We start from the raw sequence: 16527 nt of genomic DNA, 5'->3' as shown, positions 1-16527 counted from the left end.
CCTAGTTTTAACATGGAAAGGGAATCTGACATTTTTTACTTTTGTTTTTGTTTTTTTAATAAACACAAATCCATCCTTCCAAACAGGGTCTTTTAAACCATGCAAAAATGGCAGTTCATTTGAACAATTTTATGATAAATTGAGAAGACTTAGTGTTTGTCTAAGTGTTTCATTCGTTACGTTAGCATATACAAATGTTGGTTGACTATTAAATTAGCCTAGACTGAACTTAGCTGTTGGCAAGGTCCACCTCCTTCCCCCTTTTTGTTTAGTTATATCATTAGCAGGAGGTTGAGGCCACTTAACCTCATCCTTTCCTGTAGGGATGAAAAGAATGTTGCCACTATGGGGTAATCAAGGGCTCAGGAGGGCTCAGTGGTAGAGTGCTTGCCTTGTATGTATGAGGCCCTGGGTTCGATTCCTCAGCACCACATAAGCAGAAAAAGCCAGAAGTGGTGCTGTGACTCAAGTGGTAGAGTGCTAGCCTTGAGCTGAAGAGCTGAGGGACAGTGCCCAGGCCCAGAGTTCAGGCCCCACTATTGACAAAAAAAAAAAAAAAAGAATAATACACCAAGTCTACTAACTATGAATTATAAGGTATACACAATTCAAGAGAGAAAAGACTTAATCTTAGTACAAAAAAGAGCATCATAGCTAGGAAAACCCTAGTTTTTAAAGCTATAGTGACAAATGTACAGGGAACTTTTCTGCTAAAAATGAATTAAAACTTAAGTAATTAGAAAAAAACCAGAGTATAGGATGAGCAATTGTAAAGACAATAAAACCTTTTATTAAATGTTTATAAGAGCAGATAGCAATCTAACTTTAGCTCCCTGAAAAGGTAGTGTGGCCTAAAGAACATAACATTTTCATTTAAGGTAAATGACACATGTATCCATTTCTCTTGCTTTATTTATCTTCATCAGCAGAAATTATTGCATTCAACATTAAGAAAATAATTATATTATACTATTTTATTTATAGTTGGACAGAACAACAGGAAAGAATACTTGCCAGACGAATACTAATGTTCTAGAGATAACATAGTACCAAAAAGTGAGATAATGTTTATTATCAGTAGTTGACATTAGCTCACTTTTAAGAGTTTTTCTTTCAAAAATTTTTCACATTCTTTGGAGTAAGATTAATTTTTAACATTGAAAGCAAGAAGAAAAATGTGTTTTTCATAGTCTAATCCAGGACAAATGTCATTCATTTCATAACTCTGAATGAGAATCAGAAAACACAAAATAGAGGTGCAAATAAACACACCCCCTATTGGAATAAGCTTTGCCCTGTTCTTGACACAACTATTCTTGGCAGTAGGTGGGAGTCAGAAAATATTGTAAATATTATTAAATACTGGTTATGCTCAAGCAATTGTTAATTCATCATATACTACTTGGAAATATTAGCAAGGCTAACAGGAAATTCTAGATTGAGTTGTATGCATTGCATTCTAAATCCATTTTAGCAAATATTGCACCTGGTAATACACAAGCTATATCTGAATGGTAATACACAAGCTATATCTGAATGATCCTTCGAGTTATACTATAAATGAGCAGTAGCCTTTATGAAAGGTCACTTCAAGAAGAATACATCACATGCACAAATGGAGGATTGTGCTTATATGATGTTTAACATTTCATTTGGTTTGAATATATAATCCTGAACATGTATGAATCCAGGCTTCCCATTCCTTACTCCCATTTAATTTATTAATTTGTTGAAAACATGTATGTTACTTTGATTTCAGTTTTAAAATCCTCATCTCAATTGATGATCTACAATGAACTTTTCAAAGGATCAAAGGCTTAAATGTCAACTATACTGAAGTGTTGTTGAATTTATGACCCTTCACATATACATTGGCAGGGGTGGATAAAGTCATTCTGTGTCCTACAATCCCGCTGAATGTACTTATCCCAAATTCCATCACCCCTTACCGTGTACGTGATGGTTTCTTCAGTGTCCTGTGACTTGACCAGTGCCACAGTCAGCATAGTTAGGAAAAGGACTTTCAACATGGTGAATCTCAAAAGAAAATAGGATGAATGGATCTTTAGCATCTGCTGCAGGCAAATCACAAATTTTTCAATGATAAGCAAGAAAGGGAGGGAGGGTGGGGAAGCTTTGGACTCCAAGATACCCAATTTTTAATCCCTCTTCAACTTTCCTGGTCCAACAAACCATGCACAGAAGACCAAAAACCCTATGCACAATGACATTTCACTTTATACTATGGAGACATATACAAAGGACGCTTGAAGTGCATTATATATACTGCATAGACACAAAGGTTAAAAAAATTGTTTAAGGGGAAAAATAACATAATTAATTTCAAATATCCCCCCACCTCACCCCCTGCAGTGTAAGGACTGTGCAAATCTCCATTCTCTTGAACATGAAGGATTTCTGTGTGCTCACTTCCAGCTGGTGAAATTCCTTGTACAGTTCAGCAAAAATACCTGCGAGCCAATATGAATATATAGCCTCAAACTATTTTGGAAAAAAGGAGAGAGGCGCAGAAATGGATGGACAAAGGGTGAACAAATGCAGCAGTGATATTCACTAAATCCTATCTTGAAAATGGACTATAAAATTTGTGGGTGGGGATTTGAGGGAAAAACTGGGAGAGAGCAAGGGAAGGGGTTACTGTTCAAAAAGAGATGCACTCTTTACCTGATTTGTACATCACCTTAACAATAACAATAAATATTTGTTAAAATCCTCTTATAGTTCCATTTCTACCCTGTTCTCTGTGCACAAGGAGCACCCCCCCCACCCACGTCTGATTCCCTTGTGTCTTATTCATGCTTGGGTGCCTAACAGGTTACCTTCAAGATCGAGGCTGCCTAGTGCCAGAAGAGCAGACCGGGCTGTACCAGGTGGTACCAGTTTGAGGTCGGCCTGGTGCCAGCAGGGAGGACCCTTTCCTAACTGTAAACTAAACAGACAGTCAGTCCTCCAGAACTGCCCGGCGCTTTGGTTTCTAACCAGAATCCAGGTGCAGCTTAAATTCGCACTTCTTTCGCTGGAAACCTTCAAACCCACGTTTACGCGCAAAACCTTGCCAGTTGCTTGTCTGCGCGGCGCGCACATAACGCATGTCACCCAAATACTCACAAGCTGACAGCTCGCATTCGCAGACCGCACACCTCCACCGCCCTCTCCCTCCGAGAGCCCTGCGCGGTCGCGAGCAGCTCTCCCGCGCTCTGCACTCTTCAGGTCACCCCACCTTGCTCCTGGGCTCACGGGGCTCCCACGGGCGCTGGGCATGCTCTGTGCCACCTGGGGTCTGGGGCTCCTACCTGTGCGGCCGCGCTGCGCGCTCTGGCCCCGGGCAGCAAGAGGATTGCGCAGGAGAGGGCAGAGCTGGTGGGTCGGAACTGGCGAGGTTGGGCAGCTGCAGAAGAAGCAGGAGGTGGTGGTGGTGGTGGTAGTGGTGGAGGAGGAGGAGGAGGAAGAGGAGGAGGAGTAGGTGGTGGTGGTGGTGGTGGAGGAGGAGGAGGAGGAGGAGGAGGAAGGAGGAGGAGGAGGAGAAAGGGAGTGAAAGGGGGAGGGGAGAGGGGGAAGGGGGGAGGGGGCGGAGGAGAGATCTGAAGGAAGTGCGAGCTCTAAACCCTGACTACAAGCCAGATTGCCTGAGAACTGCTGGGTCCGCACCCCCTGAGCTAGGGGCCATCCACATTGCCCTGGGCCCGCCCTCCTGTGGCCAGCCCCTGGGCTCCAAGGCTCACAGAGACCCCAGGCGGCTTGGGATGTTAGGCCCTGGGTTTGAATCAGCCTTAGTGTTCTTTAGGCTACTTTCCTGTCCCAGGAGAGGCAGACATCTCTCCGAAGGAGCTTCTGAGACTCTCAGAAATTGCTTTAGCAAAATTTCCCCAGTGACTAAATCCTAAGAGAGTAAATTGACTTAGCTCATAGAGCTAGTCTTTTTGCTTTTGCTTTCAGAGCATTATTATTATTATTATTGTTATTATTTTATTATTATTATTTGAGGCAGAGTTATGCTTCCTTGGCATGGAAAAAAGGAGATTTCAATAAATATTTGTGGCTATGTGCTAGGTGTTGGAAATGGGCCACACACTAACAGAATTGCTTTTTTTAATTGAATACTTTGTTATTATAAAGGTGATATACAGAGGGGGTTACCATTTCATGGAGTTGTTTTTAGTCTTCAACCATCCTTTCCTTTTCACGGACTTTTTTTTTCTCACCTACAATTTCTCTTTTTTCTGTGGGCTCAACCTTCTGGAGAGTTATTCAAAATTGGGCATTTCACGTCTACCTTTCAGGAATTTCAAGAATTGGGGGGGGGGGGGGAATCAACAGAACTTTTCCCCTTTCTGTCAAATCATATACTCCCCAGACTGTAATTGTCTCTGAAAGCTCCATCTCTAAAGCCAGATAAATAATTTGCCTTTTGAGAGCCAACCTGCTACATGCAATTTCACTAGTGAGACATGCTGCAAACTAAAGAGCTTAATGAGGATGGCTGTCCAGGATCAGGAGGGAGAGCTGTGAACAAAGGTGAGAAAGACTGCTACAGAGGTTAACAGTGTAAGCCACCCTCCTTATCATTGGTTTATTCCCCCTTGGGTTACTTAGGTTTTGCCAAAGGGTGTTAATAGGCCACAGGGTACTGATCAAGATCAGTGGAGTTCCAAAATCATTCTGGAATCTTATTTGAGTACACAGAGTTTTACTAACTGCATAGCAGATGTACAATCTCATGTTATCTGGTGCCAATGCCCCTACTCTGAATGGCTCTTTGCATTACTCTTTTCCAGCTACCAAATTCAATTTAGTATTATAGGGATGTAAAGAGGCATAGGTAATTTCTTCAATGTAATGTAAGTACACAGATGAAATCTAGATGCACAAGACTGAACAGGATGTAGTTGGAGATTAAAGTAACTTCACTTTGATAAATTGCTCTTTTAGAGGAAGCTCAGATTTTCACAATTATTCCATAAGAGATTCATAGATGCTGTTGACCATGCACTTTTCAGTGTGCTTGAAGCCTCTGTGTCCTTTAAGGATGTACCAGAATCAGTGTATCCTATAAATGTGGTGCATTTCTCATAGAGGGATATACTAAATATTTCCAAAAGGACCCATAGTTTTAATCCCTGGAGTACTAGAGACATAAATCACTGAATTAGCCTGTAATTTCTGGACATGTAGCTAACACAAATAATGTCTGGGTCTACTGAGTTTGTAAAAGTTAATTCTTTTATAAAGGTGCTGAAGGAGAAGCCATAGCTAGTGCCAGATATGGTTGAATCAGTCTCTTTATTTTATAGAAATAGTTCATTGTTAAATACTTATATTAGTAAATTGATAAAAAAAAAGTGATTACTGACAACCAATAGCCTTGTTATGTACCTTTGTAAGAATAATGCCATTTAAATTACTTATTTTCTTGGCCTGCTTTCATATTGATGCTTTAAAAATTCAGTACTCACTTCCTGGGGCTTGAACTCAGGACCTGGGCACTGTCTCTGAGCCCTTTTGCTCAAGGCTAGTGCTCTACCACTTTCAGCTGCAGGTTCATGTCAGGTTTTTGAGTGGTTAATTGGAGATCAGAGTTGTATAGGGACTGCTTGGGCTGGCTTTGAACGAGATCCTCAGATCTCAGCCTCCTGAGTAACTAGGATTGCAGGTGTGAGACATTGGCACCTTGCTGCTGCAGCATTTTTGAATAGCTAAATTGACTATTATTATCCATAAAAATATTCTCATGATAAACACACATATGGGCTTCTGGTATATTTCTGCCATAATTGAAACAAGTTCTGGGAAATGATTCTTAGGATTAATCATTTTAGTGTTAAGATTTGATTCTGTGTTGTCTTTTGTCATGGAAACGGAATCTATCTAAAGTGAAGAGAAAGGACAAATTTAAATGAGCTTTTTAACAGATTTTAAGTCTTTTCTTTAAGACAAAAACACAAAACATTAATGTAGCAGGGTATGGTGACACATGCCTGTATTCCCAGCATGGAAGTCTGAGGCAGGAGAACATAAATTTCAGACCAGTGTGGGCAACATAATTAGATCTTGTGTCAAAAACAGAACAAATATATATTGACATTGACTACAGGTAAGTAAATGAATTTTTGAAATCTCTTTTAAAGTTTATAGTATATATTATAAACTTTTGCATAGAAAATAATGTATATGCTGGGTGCTAGTGGCTTACGCCTGTAATCCTAGCTACTCAGGAGGCCGAGATCTGAGTATCACAGTTCAAAGCCAGCCCAGGCAGGAAAGTCCGTGAGACTCTTATCTCCAACAAACCACTAGAAAACTGGAAGTGGCCCTGTGGCTCAAGTGGTAGAGCGCTTGCCTTGAGCTGAAGAGCTGAGGGATAGCACCCAAGCCTAGAGTTCAAGCCCTATAACCGACAAAAAAAAAAAAAAAGTATATGTATTAAGTTGATTGCTAAAATGTCCTCCAGTCATGGACCCATGTGACTAGTGGCTCATGTGTTAAAAGATTTACTGTAATGTGTGGTAGTTGTATTGAAGCTTGAGCCTCAAAGAAAATTGACAAATTTGTATTTATGCAATATTAATTGGCTTCAAGTGTGTCATTGGTGAGTTCTTTGTTTTAGTGACTGCCAGATGTATTATTCTTCAGAATGTATTCAGCAAATCTCTCTTCCTGGATGCCAAGTGGACATGAGAAAACTTTCAGTCATCTGGAGCTTGTAAATTGTTCTGAAATAGTTGGAATTTTATTAGACGCTTGATTTCATCATAGAGCAAAGACTACCTTGGATGAATAAAAGTCAAATCAATCAGAAATGATTGGAACCAGTAATTAGAATTTCCTTGGAGAGATAAAAATGTATGATGTAAATCCACTGCCTTGCAAAGAAGATTGCTTTCTAACAAGTTATCAGAGATGAGAGCGCAACCTCAGATGCTGACACAGATGGGAAGTTCCTCCTTCCCTCCCTCCTTGCAAGCACAGCTTTTTCAGAATCTTCATTTGGCTCATCAAGTTTGGTGGGGTTTTATGCTGATTGTATTATACAGCATTAAATTAGAAATAAAACCCTCTGAAAATCAGTTCTTTTATTGCAATATGCAATTTAAAGAACTGGACCATCACTCTTCTACTTTTGCCAGTTTGGAACCTTTCCATAATATTTTGTTGAATTCTCATTGTTTTGCTTTATGACTTTATTTTACCTATTTGCATTATTTTTTTTTACCTTCACTTTGTGGATTCTTATTACAGCAGAGATGCTTCGCATATGTTCTCCTAGTGAATATTTAGTCTTATATGTAGGTAACTAAATGAGATTTTGAAGTCTTTGAAAAATTCTAAACGAATTTTAGAAATCTGTGGTTCAAATAAAGTCATAAAGACTTTGTGTATACTAACATCTATCATTTTGAAGTGTGTAATAGCATTAATAAGATAGATTTATAGTTTTATTCTTGGAGTGTGTCATATATATGATACCAATGGACCTCCTGAGACCAAAGCCTAAAAATGGACTTGATTATTTTTTTCTTTGCTTCTTCAGGAATTTTAAAACATAAATTATTTTGATAAACTAGTTCTAACTTCTTTCTTACAGCAGAATGTGGAAAGGCCAAATGAAACTCTTTCTACTTAGAATTTATAGTATGATGCTGATAGATAAAATACAAGGAATGACATATATGACTTTTATTGCTGATTAAATAGAGCAAATATGGAAACTCTAGTCAAGGTAAGAGGTTAAAAGTTTAGATATTCACAAGAGAGAGATTATTTGGATTTAGGTTTTTTTTCCTTTTTCTTTATGACTGCTTTTCAAGCAAATGCTTCTTTTTAAAAAAACAATTTTTTATTATCTCTAAGTAGTGGTACAAAAGGTTTTCAACAAAATTAGTTTATAATTACAATGCATCTTGAGATATGTCATCCCTTTCATTATTCTTCCTCGTCTCTCCCAACTCAGCCCCTGACCTCAATTTTCCTAGTTTCATAAGATATACATTTTCCATTATGACTGCATTCTCCTCCCCTTCTCTTCGTTCATCTATCACCCTCCCCTTGACATTCTTCCCACACCTTTTAAATGCCAGTAACTCCCTACATTCTGTCTTCCATTTTCAAATTGTTTAGTGAGTTTCATTATGCAGTGCATATGTAGATACGTATGTAATGTACTTAGATCCTTGTTATGTCCCCCTTTCCCAGTATCCTTCCCCTGCTCCCCCTTACTCTCTTGTTGACACTACCCTTCTCCTGAGATAGTCTTACTTTTGCCTCAGGTCTTATCATTATCAGCATCATCATTTTATTTTACTTTTGCCTCAAGTCTTACCATTATCATCATCATCATTGTTTTATGAGTGAAAACATGGGATATTTGGCTGTTTGGGTTTATCTCCATCAACACAGCTCCTAGAATTCTAAGAGATAAATTTCTTTTCTTTATAAAGTATCCAGTCTTAGGCATGCTAACATAAGCAACAGAAAACCAAAATATCCTTTGTCTTACACTTTTAGATAATTAGTTTAAATATGTGGTAAGTCATATGAATAGCTGCGATATTTTTCCTCCTCAGTATATTGTGAAGACTGTATTTCCTCTTCAATGTATTGGCTGAGCTTCTGTGGAGATGAAGGTGTATCTCACATCAAATTATACTTTAATCTGTAAGGTTAATCCATTGGTTGTTGGTAAATATAGAGAGAGGATTTCTGAGCTTTTTTTTGTAAAGTGAAGAACTTTTGGATCTTTGATAATCCTGTACTTCATTTTAGATTTCCTATTGAAAAAAGTTCTATTCTTGCTATGGGTGCTGGCTGTTTTGGCTGTGATTAAACACTAGTTCCTTCCTCCTGTTCACCATACCATCTAGCTTTCCTTCCTTTTATCTTTTTTTTTTTGTCCCTCATTTATTTTTCTACCTAGCTGCTGAGGAAAGTTAGACTTCTTAAACCAATATTATTTGCATGGGATAGGTAGCTTCTGAGGCACAGAGATAAAGGAGCCTTTGTTCCCTTTGTTCCTACACTTTTCTTTTTCTTTTTTTTTTAAATTATTATTTTATTTTTATTGTGGAAATACTGTACAGAGGGGTTACAATTACATGGGCCAGATAATGAGTACATTTCTTATCAAGCATTGTAGCCTCCTCCTGTTTCCCCTTCCCATCCCTTCCCATCCTCCCCCCGCCCCCCAATCCTTCCCACCCCCTTCTCCACCAAAGTTATAAAGTTCATTTTCGACATAACGACTTGTACTTCTCATTGTTGCAATGGGTCAATCTATATCCCTATTTAAATGACTTGTTTTTCCCCTTCACAAATTATACCGACATCAAATACAGTGAAAGCAGGGGTTATACTGTGGGGAAGGGACATACAAAGTAACAAAGAAATAATCTTATAAATGTGTTAGAAACAATCGCATGAAAGAAAAAAAAAACATTTGAATATATATCTTAGGGTTCATTTCCCTAACATCACCTTATCTGACCTTTTCTGCTTGACTCAGACATATACTAGATATTGCAAATAAGTGAAACCCTGGGACCTATGTTTCTTTGGGCCTGGCTTACTTCACTTAATGTAATTTTTTCCAAGCCTTTCCATTTCCTAACAAATGGGCAATGTCATTCTTTCTGATGGAGGCATAGAATTCCATTGAGTATATATACCACATTTTCTTGATCCATTCATCTACTGAGGGGCATCTGGGTTGGTTCCATATCTTAGTTATAGTAAATAATGCTGCAATAAACATAGTCGTGCTGGTAGCTTTAGTGTGGTCTTGTTTGTAAACATTAGGGTAAATGCCCATAAGTGGGATTGCTGGGTCATAGGGGAGCTCTATGTGGAGTCTTTTGAGGACCCTCCATACTTCTTTCCAAAGTCCTACCCTTTTGACATCTCCTTGAAAATGGAGCTGAACAAGTTATGAACTATTTTAAATGAAATAAAACATTTCTTATCTTTTTATAATCCAGCCTGATGATCATTTTTCAGAAATTTATATTCCCATATCCTCATACTTATCAAAGGCACTACAACATTAAATCTTACGTGTACTTAAATCTCAGATCTTTCATTATCATTTTTGGTGTGCTGGTCCTGGAGCTTGAACTCAGGGCCTGGGCACTGTTCCTGAGCTCCTTTGCAGAAGACTAGCACTTTACTACTTGAGCCACAGCTCCATTACAGTATTTTTAGTGTTTAATTGGGGGTAGCAGTCTTACAACTTTCCTGCCTAGGCTGGCTTTGAATTGCAGTTCTCAGATCTCAGCCTCCTGAGTAGCTAGGATTATAGGCATAAACCACTTGGCAAATGTTAAATCTTAATGTACTTTTTATGATTATATTTCAAAGCTGAAGACTAATCCCACTGTCTATCTCATAGAAATTTACCTGAAACATATTGAATGCATCAGACAATCAGAGGAAACAGTATATACAAGTCACAAAGGCATCAGATTTTTATTTATTTTATTTAGAGAGCTCATTAACACTCAAATTTTGTTTAAATATAGATGCAAAGTGGGGTGGATGGTGGGATGAAATTAGAGATCTAGGAATGTTTGATGTTGTGGATGCTAAGAAGTGTTGGGACTTGTCCTGTGGTTAATGAGTACTGGTAAATATTTTAGGAAGGAGATTGATGACTCAGACTTTAATGTTATAAATATGACATTGGTGATGTGATAGAAGGGATAGTGGGTTAATTTTTAACGGGAAGTAAGAGGTTTAAGGCAATGGGAAACCTGTTTGAATGTTGTAGGTCATGGATGGAGAAAACAGGGCAGAGCCAAAGTGTGTTCAGGAAGCAGGTATTGGTTCATGGTGATAGTGGGAAAAGAAAGCTCTTGCGTTTGCTTCTTGGTCATCAGATGGGTGGTTGTGTAATAGTTATTAGTAGAGGAAAGAACAAAAGACAAAGAATAAGGGATGAGGGTACAGAACAGGAGAGAGAGAAGGTGAAGAAGTTTCTTGAGTGTCGAGGACTTTTTATTCTCCCAAATAAAAATGAATTTGAAACATTGGCTATTTTTCTTTCCAGACACACAATACACATTGGACAGATAGTTATCTAGGCCTAGGGAATAGTTTATAGTAACAGAATGAAGAGGCATATTATTGGGGTAAGTGTCAAAAGCAATTTAGCTTGTTTGTTAGTTTATTGAGTCACAGCAATAAACTGTCAAACATTTTTTTACATCTGATTGAGCTCACAAAGAAGAGGCTATCGTTTTTATGTCAATGCTTGTCATGGCAGACTTTCTCAATGAAAGTGTGTTGGGTGAATCACTGAATGAATAGTTAAGTTTTTCTTGAAAACTGTGATTTAGTTGTGGAGTCTCACAGAGCTACACCATGAGAATATTGTCAAAGAAGACTGCTCCCTCTCTTCAATCCCCTTGTCAACAGTGATTAGTTTCAATACTCAGCAGCTTTTTTTGTGTGTGTGTGAGTCCATTTTGCTTGCATTTGGTCCTTCCAATTATCTTTTCCCCCCTAGATGATGATGATGATGATGGTGGTGATGATGATGGTGATGATTATTTTACCAATTGCATTTCCCTCTCCTCCTCCCTTCTTCTCTCCCTTTTTTCTTCCCTCCCTCCCTCTCTTCCAGCTCTTTTCTCCTCTACTTTTGGCAGTAGTGGAGTATGAAGTGAGAATCTTGTGCTTGCTAGGCAGACACTCACTATGTTAGTGCATATCCCCAGATCTTTTTTGCCTTTAGTTAATTTTCAATAGAGCCTTATTTTTTTTTGCCGGTTGTGGGGCCTGAACTCTGGGCCTGGGCGCTGTCCCTCAGCTCTTCAGCTCAAGGCGAGCGCTCTACCACTTGAGCTACAGCGCCACTTCCGGTTTTCTGGTGGTTTATTGGAGATAGGAGTCTCACGGTCTTTCTTGCCCGGGCTGGCTTTGAACCGCGATCCTCAGATCTCAGCCTCCTGAGTAGCTAGGATTACAGGCGTGAGCCACCAGCGCCCGGCGAGCCTTATATTTTTTACTTAGAGGTGGTGTTAGACCACCATCTTCTTCCTTGAGCTTCTCATGAACCTGAAATCACAGATTCATTCCCATCTTGGTGATTTAGATGGGGTCTCACCTTTTTTGCATAGGCTGGCCTTGAACCTTGATCATCCCAATCTCACCTGCCAAGTAGCAGGAATTACAGATGTGAACCAATGTGTTAGGCACTGCTTACATTTCTTCAAGTGAACTTTTATAAATATGTCTTATTATTTATTTTGAATCTCTATTTTATTTGGTATGATTTTTAAAACATATGACATGTTTCAGATTCAGTCAAACACAGAAGTTCTAAGGTAAATTTGCATTTCTAATAGTAATTGTGCTTATATTGAGTTATACTAGCCTCTGTTTCATGGAAATAACATTTAAATAAGAAAGCTCTTAGTTATATATTTGAAACTGAGTGTTCCTAAATTACAAAATATGAAAGCCTATTAATATATGGTTTCAAGAAGCCCATTAAGTTAGTAAATTCTGTGAAAAATAGAACTTAACCAATTATTTATGAGCAGTAGTATACACTGTGCTTAATTTGATAATTAGATTTAATTAGAAGATTGTGTATTGGCTAACTGCTAATGTATTTTATTTGAAATTATTCAATACATTTTGGTTGTTGTAATTGAGCTTTATAAATAGAAAGGAAAACTTTGCCAAATCTATATATATACTAATCTGAATGATGTATGTTATTTACAGAATATTAAAAAATTAATAAACATATAATATACACACTTAGAGACAATGTAAATGTTCTAATACATATAATGTGTAACAATCATATTAGGGTAATTGCCTTATCTTTGTCTCAAATATTTATCATTTCTTTGGGTTGGGAATATGCAAAGTCTTCTCTATTAGCCATTTTGAGTGTTACTTATTTATATTTTAAATTGCTCATTTCTTTTAATAAAAATGTTATTAGTCCCTCTGTTTTTCTTTTTTTTCTTCTTTTTTTTTGTCGGTCGTGGGGCTTGAACTCTGGCCTTGGGCGCTGTCCATGCACTCTTCAGTTCAAGGCGAGTGCTCTACCGCTTGAGCCTCAGCACCACTTCCGGTTTTCAAGTGTTTTTTTTAAATTGGAGATAAGAGTCTCACAGACTTTCAGTTTTTCTACACATATTTGTAGAATGCATTCTATGTAGTGAGCATTGGGTTTATCACCTTAGCTTTAAGAACATTACATTCTGGAGGGAGGTTCAAACATCAATTTAAACAGGCAATTATGATACGATGTATTTGACAAGCAACTAATAATGATACCAAGCAACTAATAAAATTAGAAGGTCAAAGGATGCTTGCTTTCCAGGAGGAGTGAGGTCTAATGTGAGTCCTGGAGTGTGAATTATCCAGGACAAGGGAGAAAATAGCTTCAAAAAGACTCATGGAACCTCAGGGCAGCCATGTTCAGTTCACTCTATGAATAGAGTAAAGAGATCTAACAGAGGAGGAAAGTGGACTAACGCTGTAGTAATAATCCAAGACCAGATTATGAAAACCCTTGTTTGTCACAGTAGACAGCATATGCTGCATGATGCTTAATGGGTTTTGAGTAGATTTACTTTTGGTCAAAAACTGTTGACTAGCTTTAGAAACAAAAGTATATTTAGAGCCAAGTGTTAGTGGCTCAGGCCTTTAATCCTAGCTACTCAGAAGACAGAGATCTGAGGATCACAGTTCAAAGCCAGCTCTGGTAGAAAAGTCCCTGTGAGACTGATCTCCAATTAACCACTCAAAAGCCAGAATTGGAGCTCTGGCTCAAAGTGGTAGAGCATTAGCCTTGAGCATGAGAGCTCAGGGATAGTACCGAGGCCCTGAGTTCAAGCCCCACAACAGACATGACAAAAGAAAAAAATATTTATCTTCTTATTTAAGAAACAGGGTCTTATTGTGTAGCCCCGGCTGGTCTTGAACATGTGAAACTCAGACTGGCCATAAACTTGAGACTTCCTGAGTGCTAGGGTTATGGGTATGTACCAACACAAAGGTAACTTTTGACTTTAAATAGTTGTGTGTGTATAGGGAAGAGAACAGCTGTAGGATGAAAAATAAAAGAAATGATGGAATATAAGTGATTTTAAGAAATGATTTGTTTTATGAAATAATTAAAGTTTATACAGAAAATTATATGAAATTATAGAGTTACTTATAATAAATGGAGTCTATTATCATGTAGGATAGTGTTCATTTCTTGTCATGTATTAATTTTAATTTTCTAACTGCATGAGAATGAAGAATGCTACTCTGGAGTGACTATGTATCAGGTTTATTGCCTGCTGCAGAATATGTTAATGTTTCTCTTAACACAGATTTTGTTTTCCAAGAATATTATAAAGAAAACAATTATACTAGGAGATACAAATGTTTCCTCCATAAAAAAGTATCTTCTTATGATCTTACACAAGGAATTACAGTGTGTATATATATATATATATATATATATGAAGTATGGTATGTTCCTAAAAAGTTCTGACTCACAGTGACCATCAAAAGAATTTACAAGATTATACTTATTGCTATAAGTATAATAAAAACAGGTCACAGAAAAAAATGTTTAAAATGGATTCTATTCATAAGAATTATTGACTGTTTTTTGGGGGGAGAATTGGGTGGGGGGTGGGGGGGGAGGCTGGGAAGGGATGTGAAGGGTAAACAAAGGAGGAGGCTGCAATGCTTGATAAGAAATGTACTCATTATCTTGCCCATGTAATTGTAACCCCTCTGTACAGTATGTTCACAAAAAATAAAAAAAAGAATTATTGACTTTTTTTAAAGGTGTTGAGAGGCCACTTTATTTTATTTTATTCTTTTTTTTTATTTTTTGGTCGGTCGTGGGGGCCTGAACTCTGGACCTGGGCACTCTCCCTCAGCTCTTCAGCTCAAGGCTAGCGCTCTACCACTTGAGCCACAGCTCCACTTCCGGCTTTTTCTGCTTATGTTGTGCTGAGGAATCGAACCCAGGGCCTCATGCATGCAAGGCAAGCACTCTACCACTGAGCCACCTTCCCAGACCAAGAATTATTGACTTTATAACAAATACTGGCTGTAGAATTTCTTTGGCTCATCTACAGATGAAAATTATTTAATCAATATTGTTCTGCAAATATTATGATAATATGCAATAATATACAAAAATCCAATTTCTATACTATATTATAGTATAGTACACTATACTATATAGTTTATTTTTTAACACAAATTATCTTTTTGAACAATAAATATTAAAAATGAAATATAGGACTTGATTCTGGGGTTAAAACTGCTACCATTACATGAAAGGTACTTCAAGGCTCCTTCTTTGTACAATCTTCCTACCTAATTTTGTATTTTGAATTTCTAAGCCCTGTACTTAAGTTTGTACTTATAGTATCATTTTTTTAAATGACCTCTGAATTGCATAAAGTTTGAAACTTAAAAAAAATTTGGGGCCATCTGTGATTTCTCTATAACAGATAATTCTTAAAAGAATCTCAATGTAATTATTTAAAGCTTCAATTTTGTACTTTATAAAGAAAACAGAAACAAACTACTGAAGTAAGAAACACTTAAATTTTAAATAAGTGTCAATTAGTAGAAAAAATATATACATATTTTGGTCGGTCATGGGTCTTGAACTCTGATCTTGGGCTCAGTCCCTGAGCTCTTCAGCTCAAGTCTAGTGCTCTACCACTTGAACCACAGTGCCACTTCTGCTTTTATGAGTGGTTTATTGGAGATAAGAATCTCATGGACTTTCCTGCCTGGGCTAGCTTTGAACTGTGATCATAGATCTTAGCCTCCTGGGTAGCTAGGAAAACTACCAAATTAAGAAATGGCTAAACCTGTTATTTTATCATCATGTTGCCTTGTTTCCTCTGTGTGTGTGTACGCACGTGCTGGGACTTGAAGACCTGGGCAGAGTCTTGTACCTTTTATGCTCAAGGATAGCATTCTACTACATGAGCCATACCTCCACTTCTTGCTTTTTGGTGTTTAGTTAGAGATAAGAGTCTCATCAACTTTACTGCCTAGGCTGCTTTTTAAAAAAATATGTTTTTTTTAATTGTAAAAATACTGTACAGAGGGGTTACAGTTACATGAGTAACGTAATGAGTACATTTCCTATCGAGCATTGTTTCCTCCTCTTTTGGTTTTCCCCTACCATCCTCTCCCTCCCCACCTCCCCAACTCCTCCTCCCTCCCTCCCCCCAAGTTGTAAAGTTTGTTTTCAACATAGTGTCTTGTACATTTCATTGTTACAATGGGTCAACCTGTATCCTTGTATCAGCATTTTGTTATTTCCCTTCCCCTCCCGAAATTAGAAAAATGTGTATATAAGATGCAGGGCACTGACATCAAATACAGTGAAAACAGGGAAAATGTGGTATATTTATACAATGGAATTCTATGCCTCCATCAGAAAGAATGACATTGCCCTATTTGTTAAGAAATGCAAAAACTTGGAAAAATTATATTAAGTGAAATAAGCCAGGCCCAAAGAAACAT

The 16527-nt window shown here is 37.7% G+C and overlaps 1 protein-coding gene across 4 annotated transcripts in view; it reads right to left on the bottom strand.

Annotated features, from left to right (window-relative positions):
• Positions 1 to 3440, bottom strand: part of Efemp1 (EGF containing fibulin extracellular matrix protein 1) — a 58840-nt gene extending 55400 nt beyond the window's left edge. Inside the window, exons 1-2 of one of the 4 annotated variants that reach the window (XM_042691243.1) lie at positions 3315 to 3440; positions 1950 to 2075 (exon numbers count right to left, since the gene is read on the bottom strand). In XM_042691243.1, coding sequence (XP_042547177.1) covers positions 1950 to 2072 — 123 coding nt within the window. In that variant the 5' untranslated portion in view covers positions 2073 to 2075; positions 3315 to 3440. Of the gene's footprint in view, positions 1 to 1949; positions 2076 to 3129; positions 3207 to 3314 lie in introns of those variants that run through there. The other 3 variants (XM_042691244.1, XM_042691246.1, XM_042691245.1) reach the window with 3 other exon arrangements.
• Between the last annotated feature and the right edge of the window lie 13087 nt (positions 3441 to 16527).

This window comes from Dipodomys spectabilis, unplaced genomic scaffold (genome assembly GCF_019054845.1).
Source record: "Dipodomys spectabilis isolate Male_0828 unplaced genomic scaffold, ASM1905484v1 ptg000141l, whole genome shotgun sequence".
NCBI lineage: Eukaryota > Metazoa > Chordata > Mammalia > Rodentia > Heteromyidae > Dipodomys > Dipodomys spectabilis.
The sequence above is the reverse complement of the archived record's forward strand: the minus strand, read 5'-3'. Positions and strand labels throughout refer to the sequence as shown.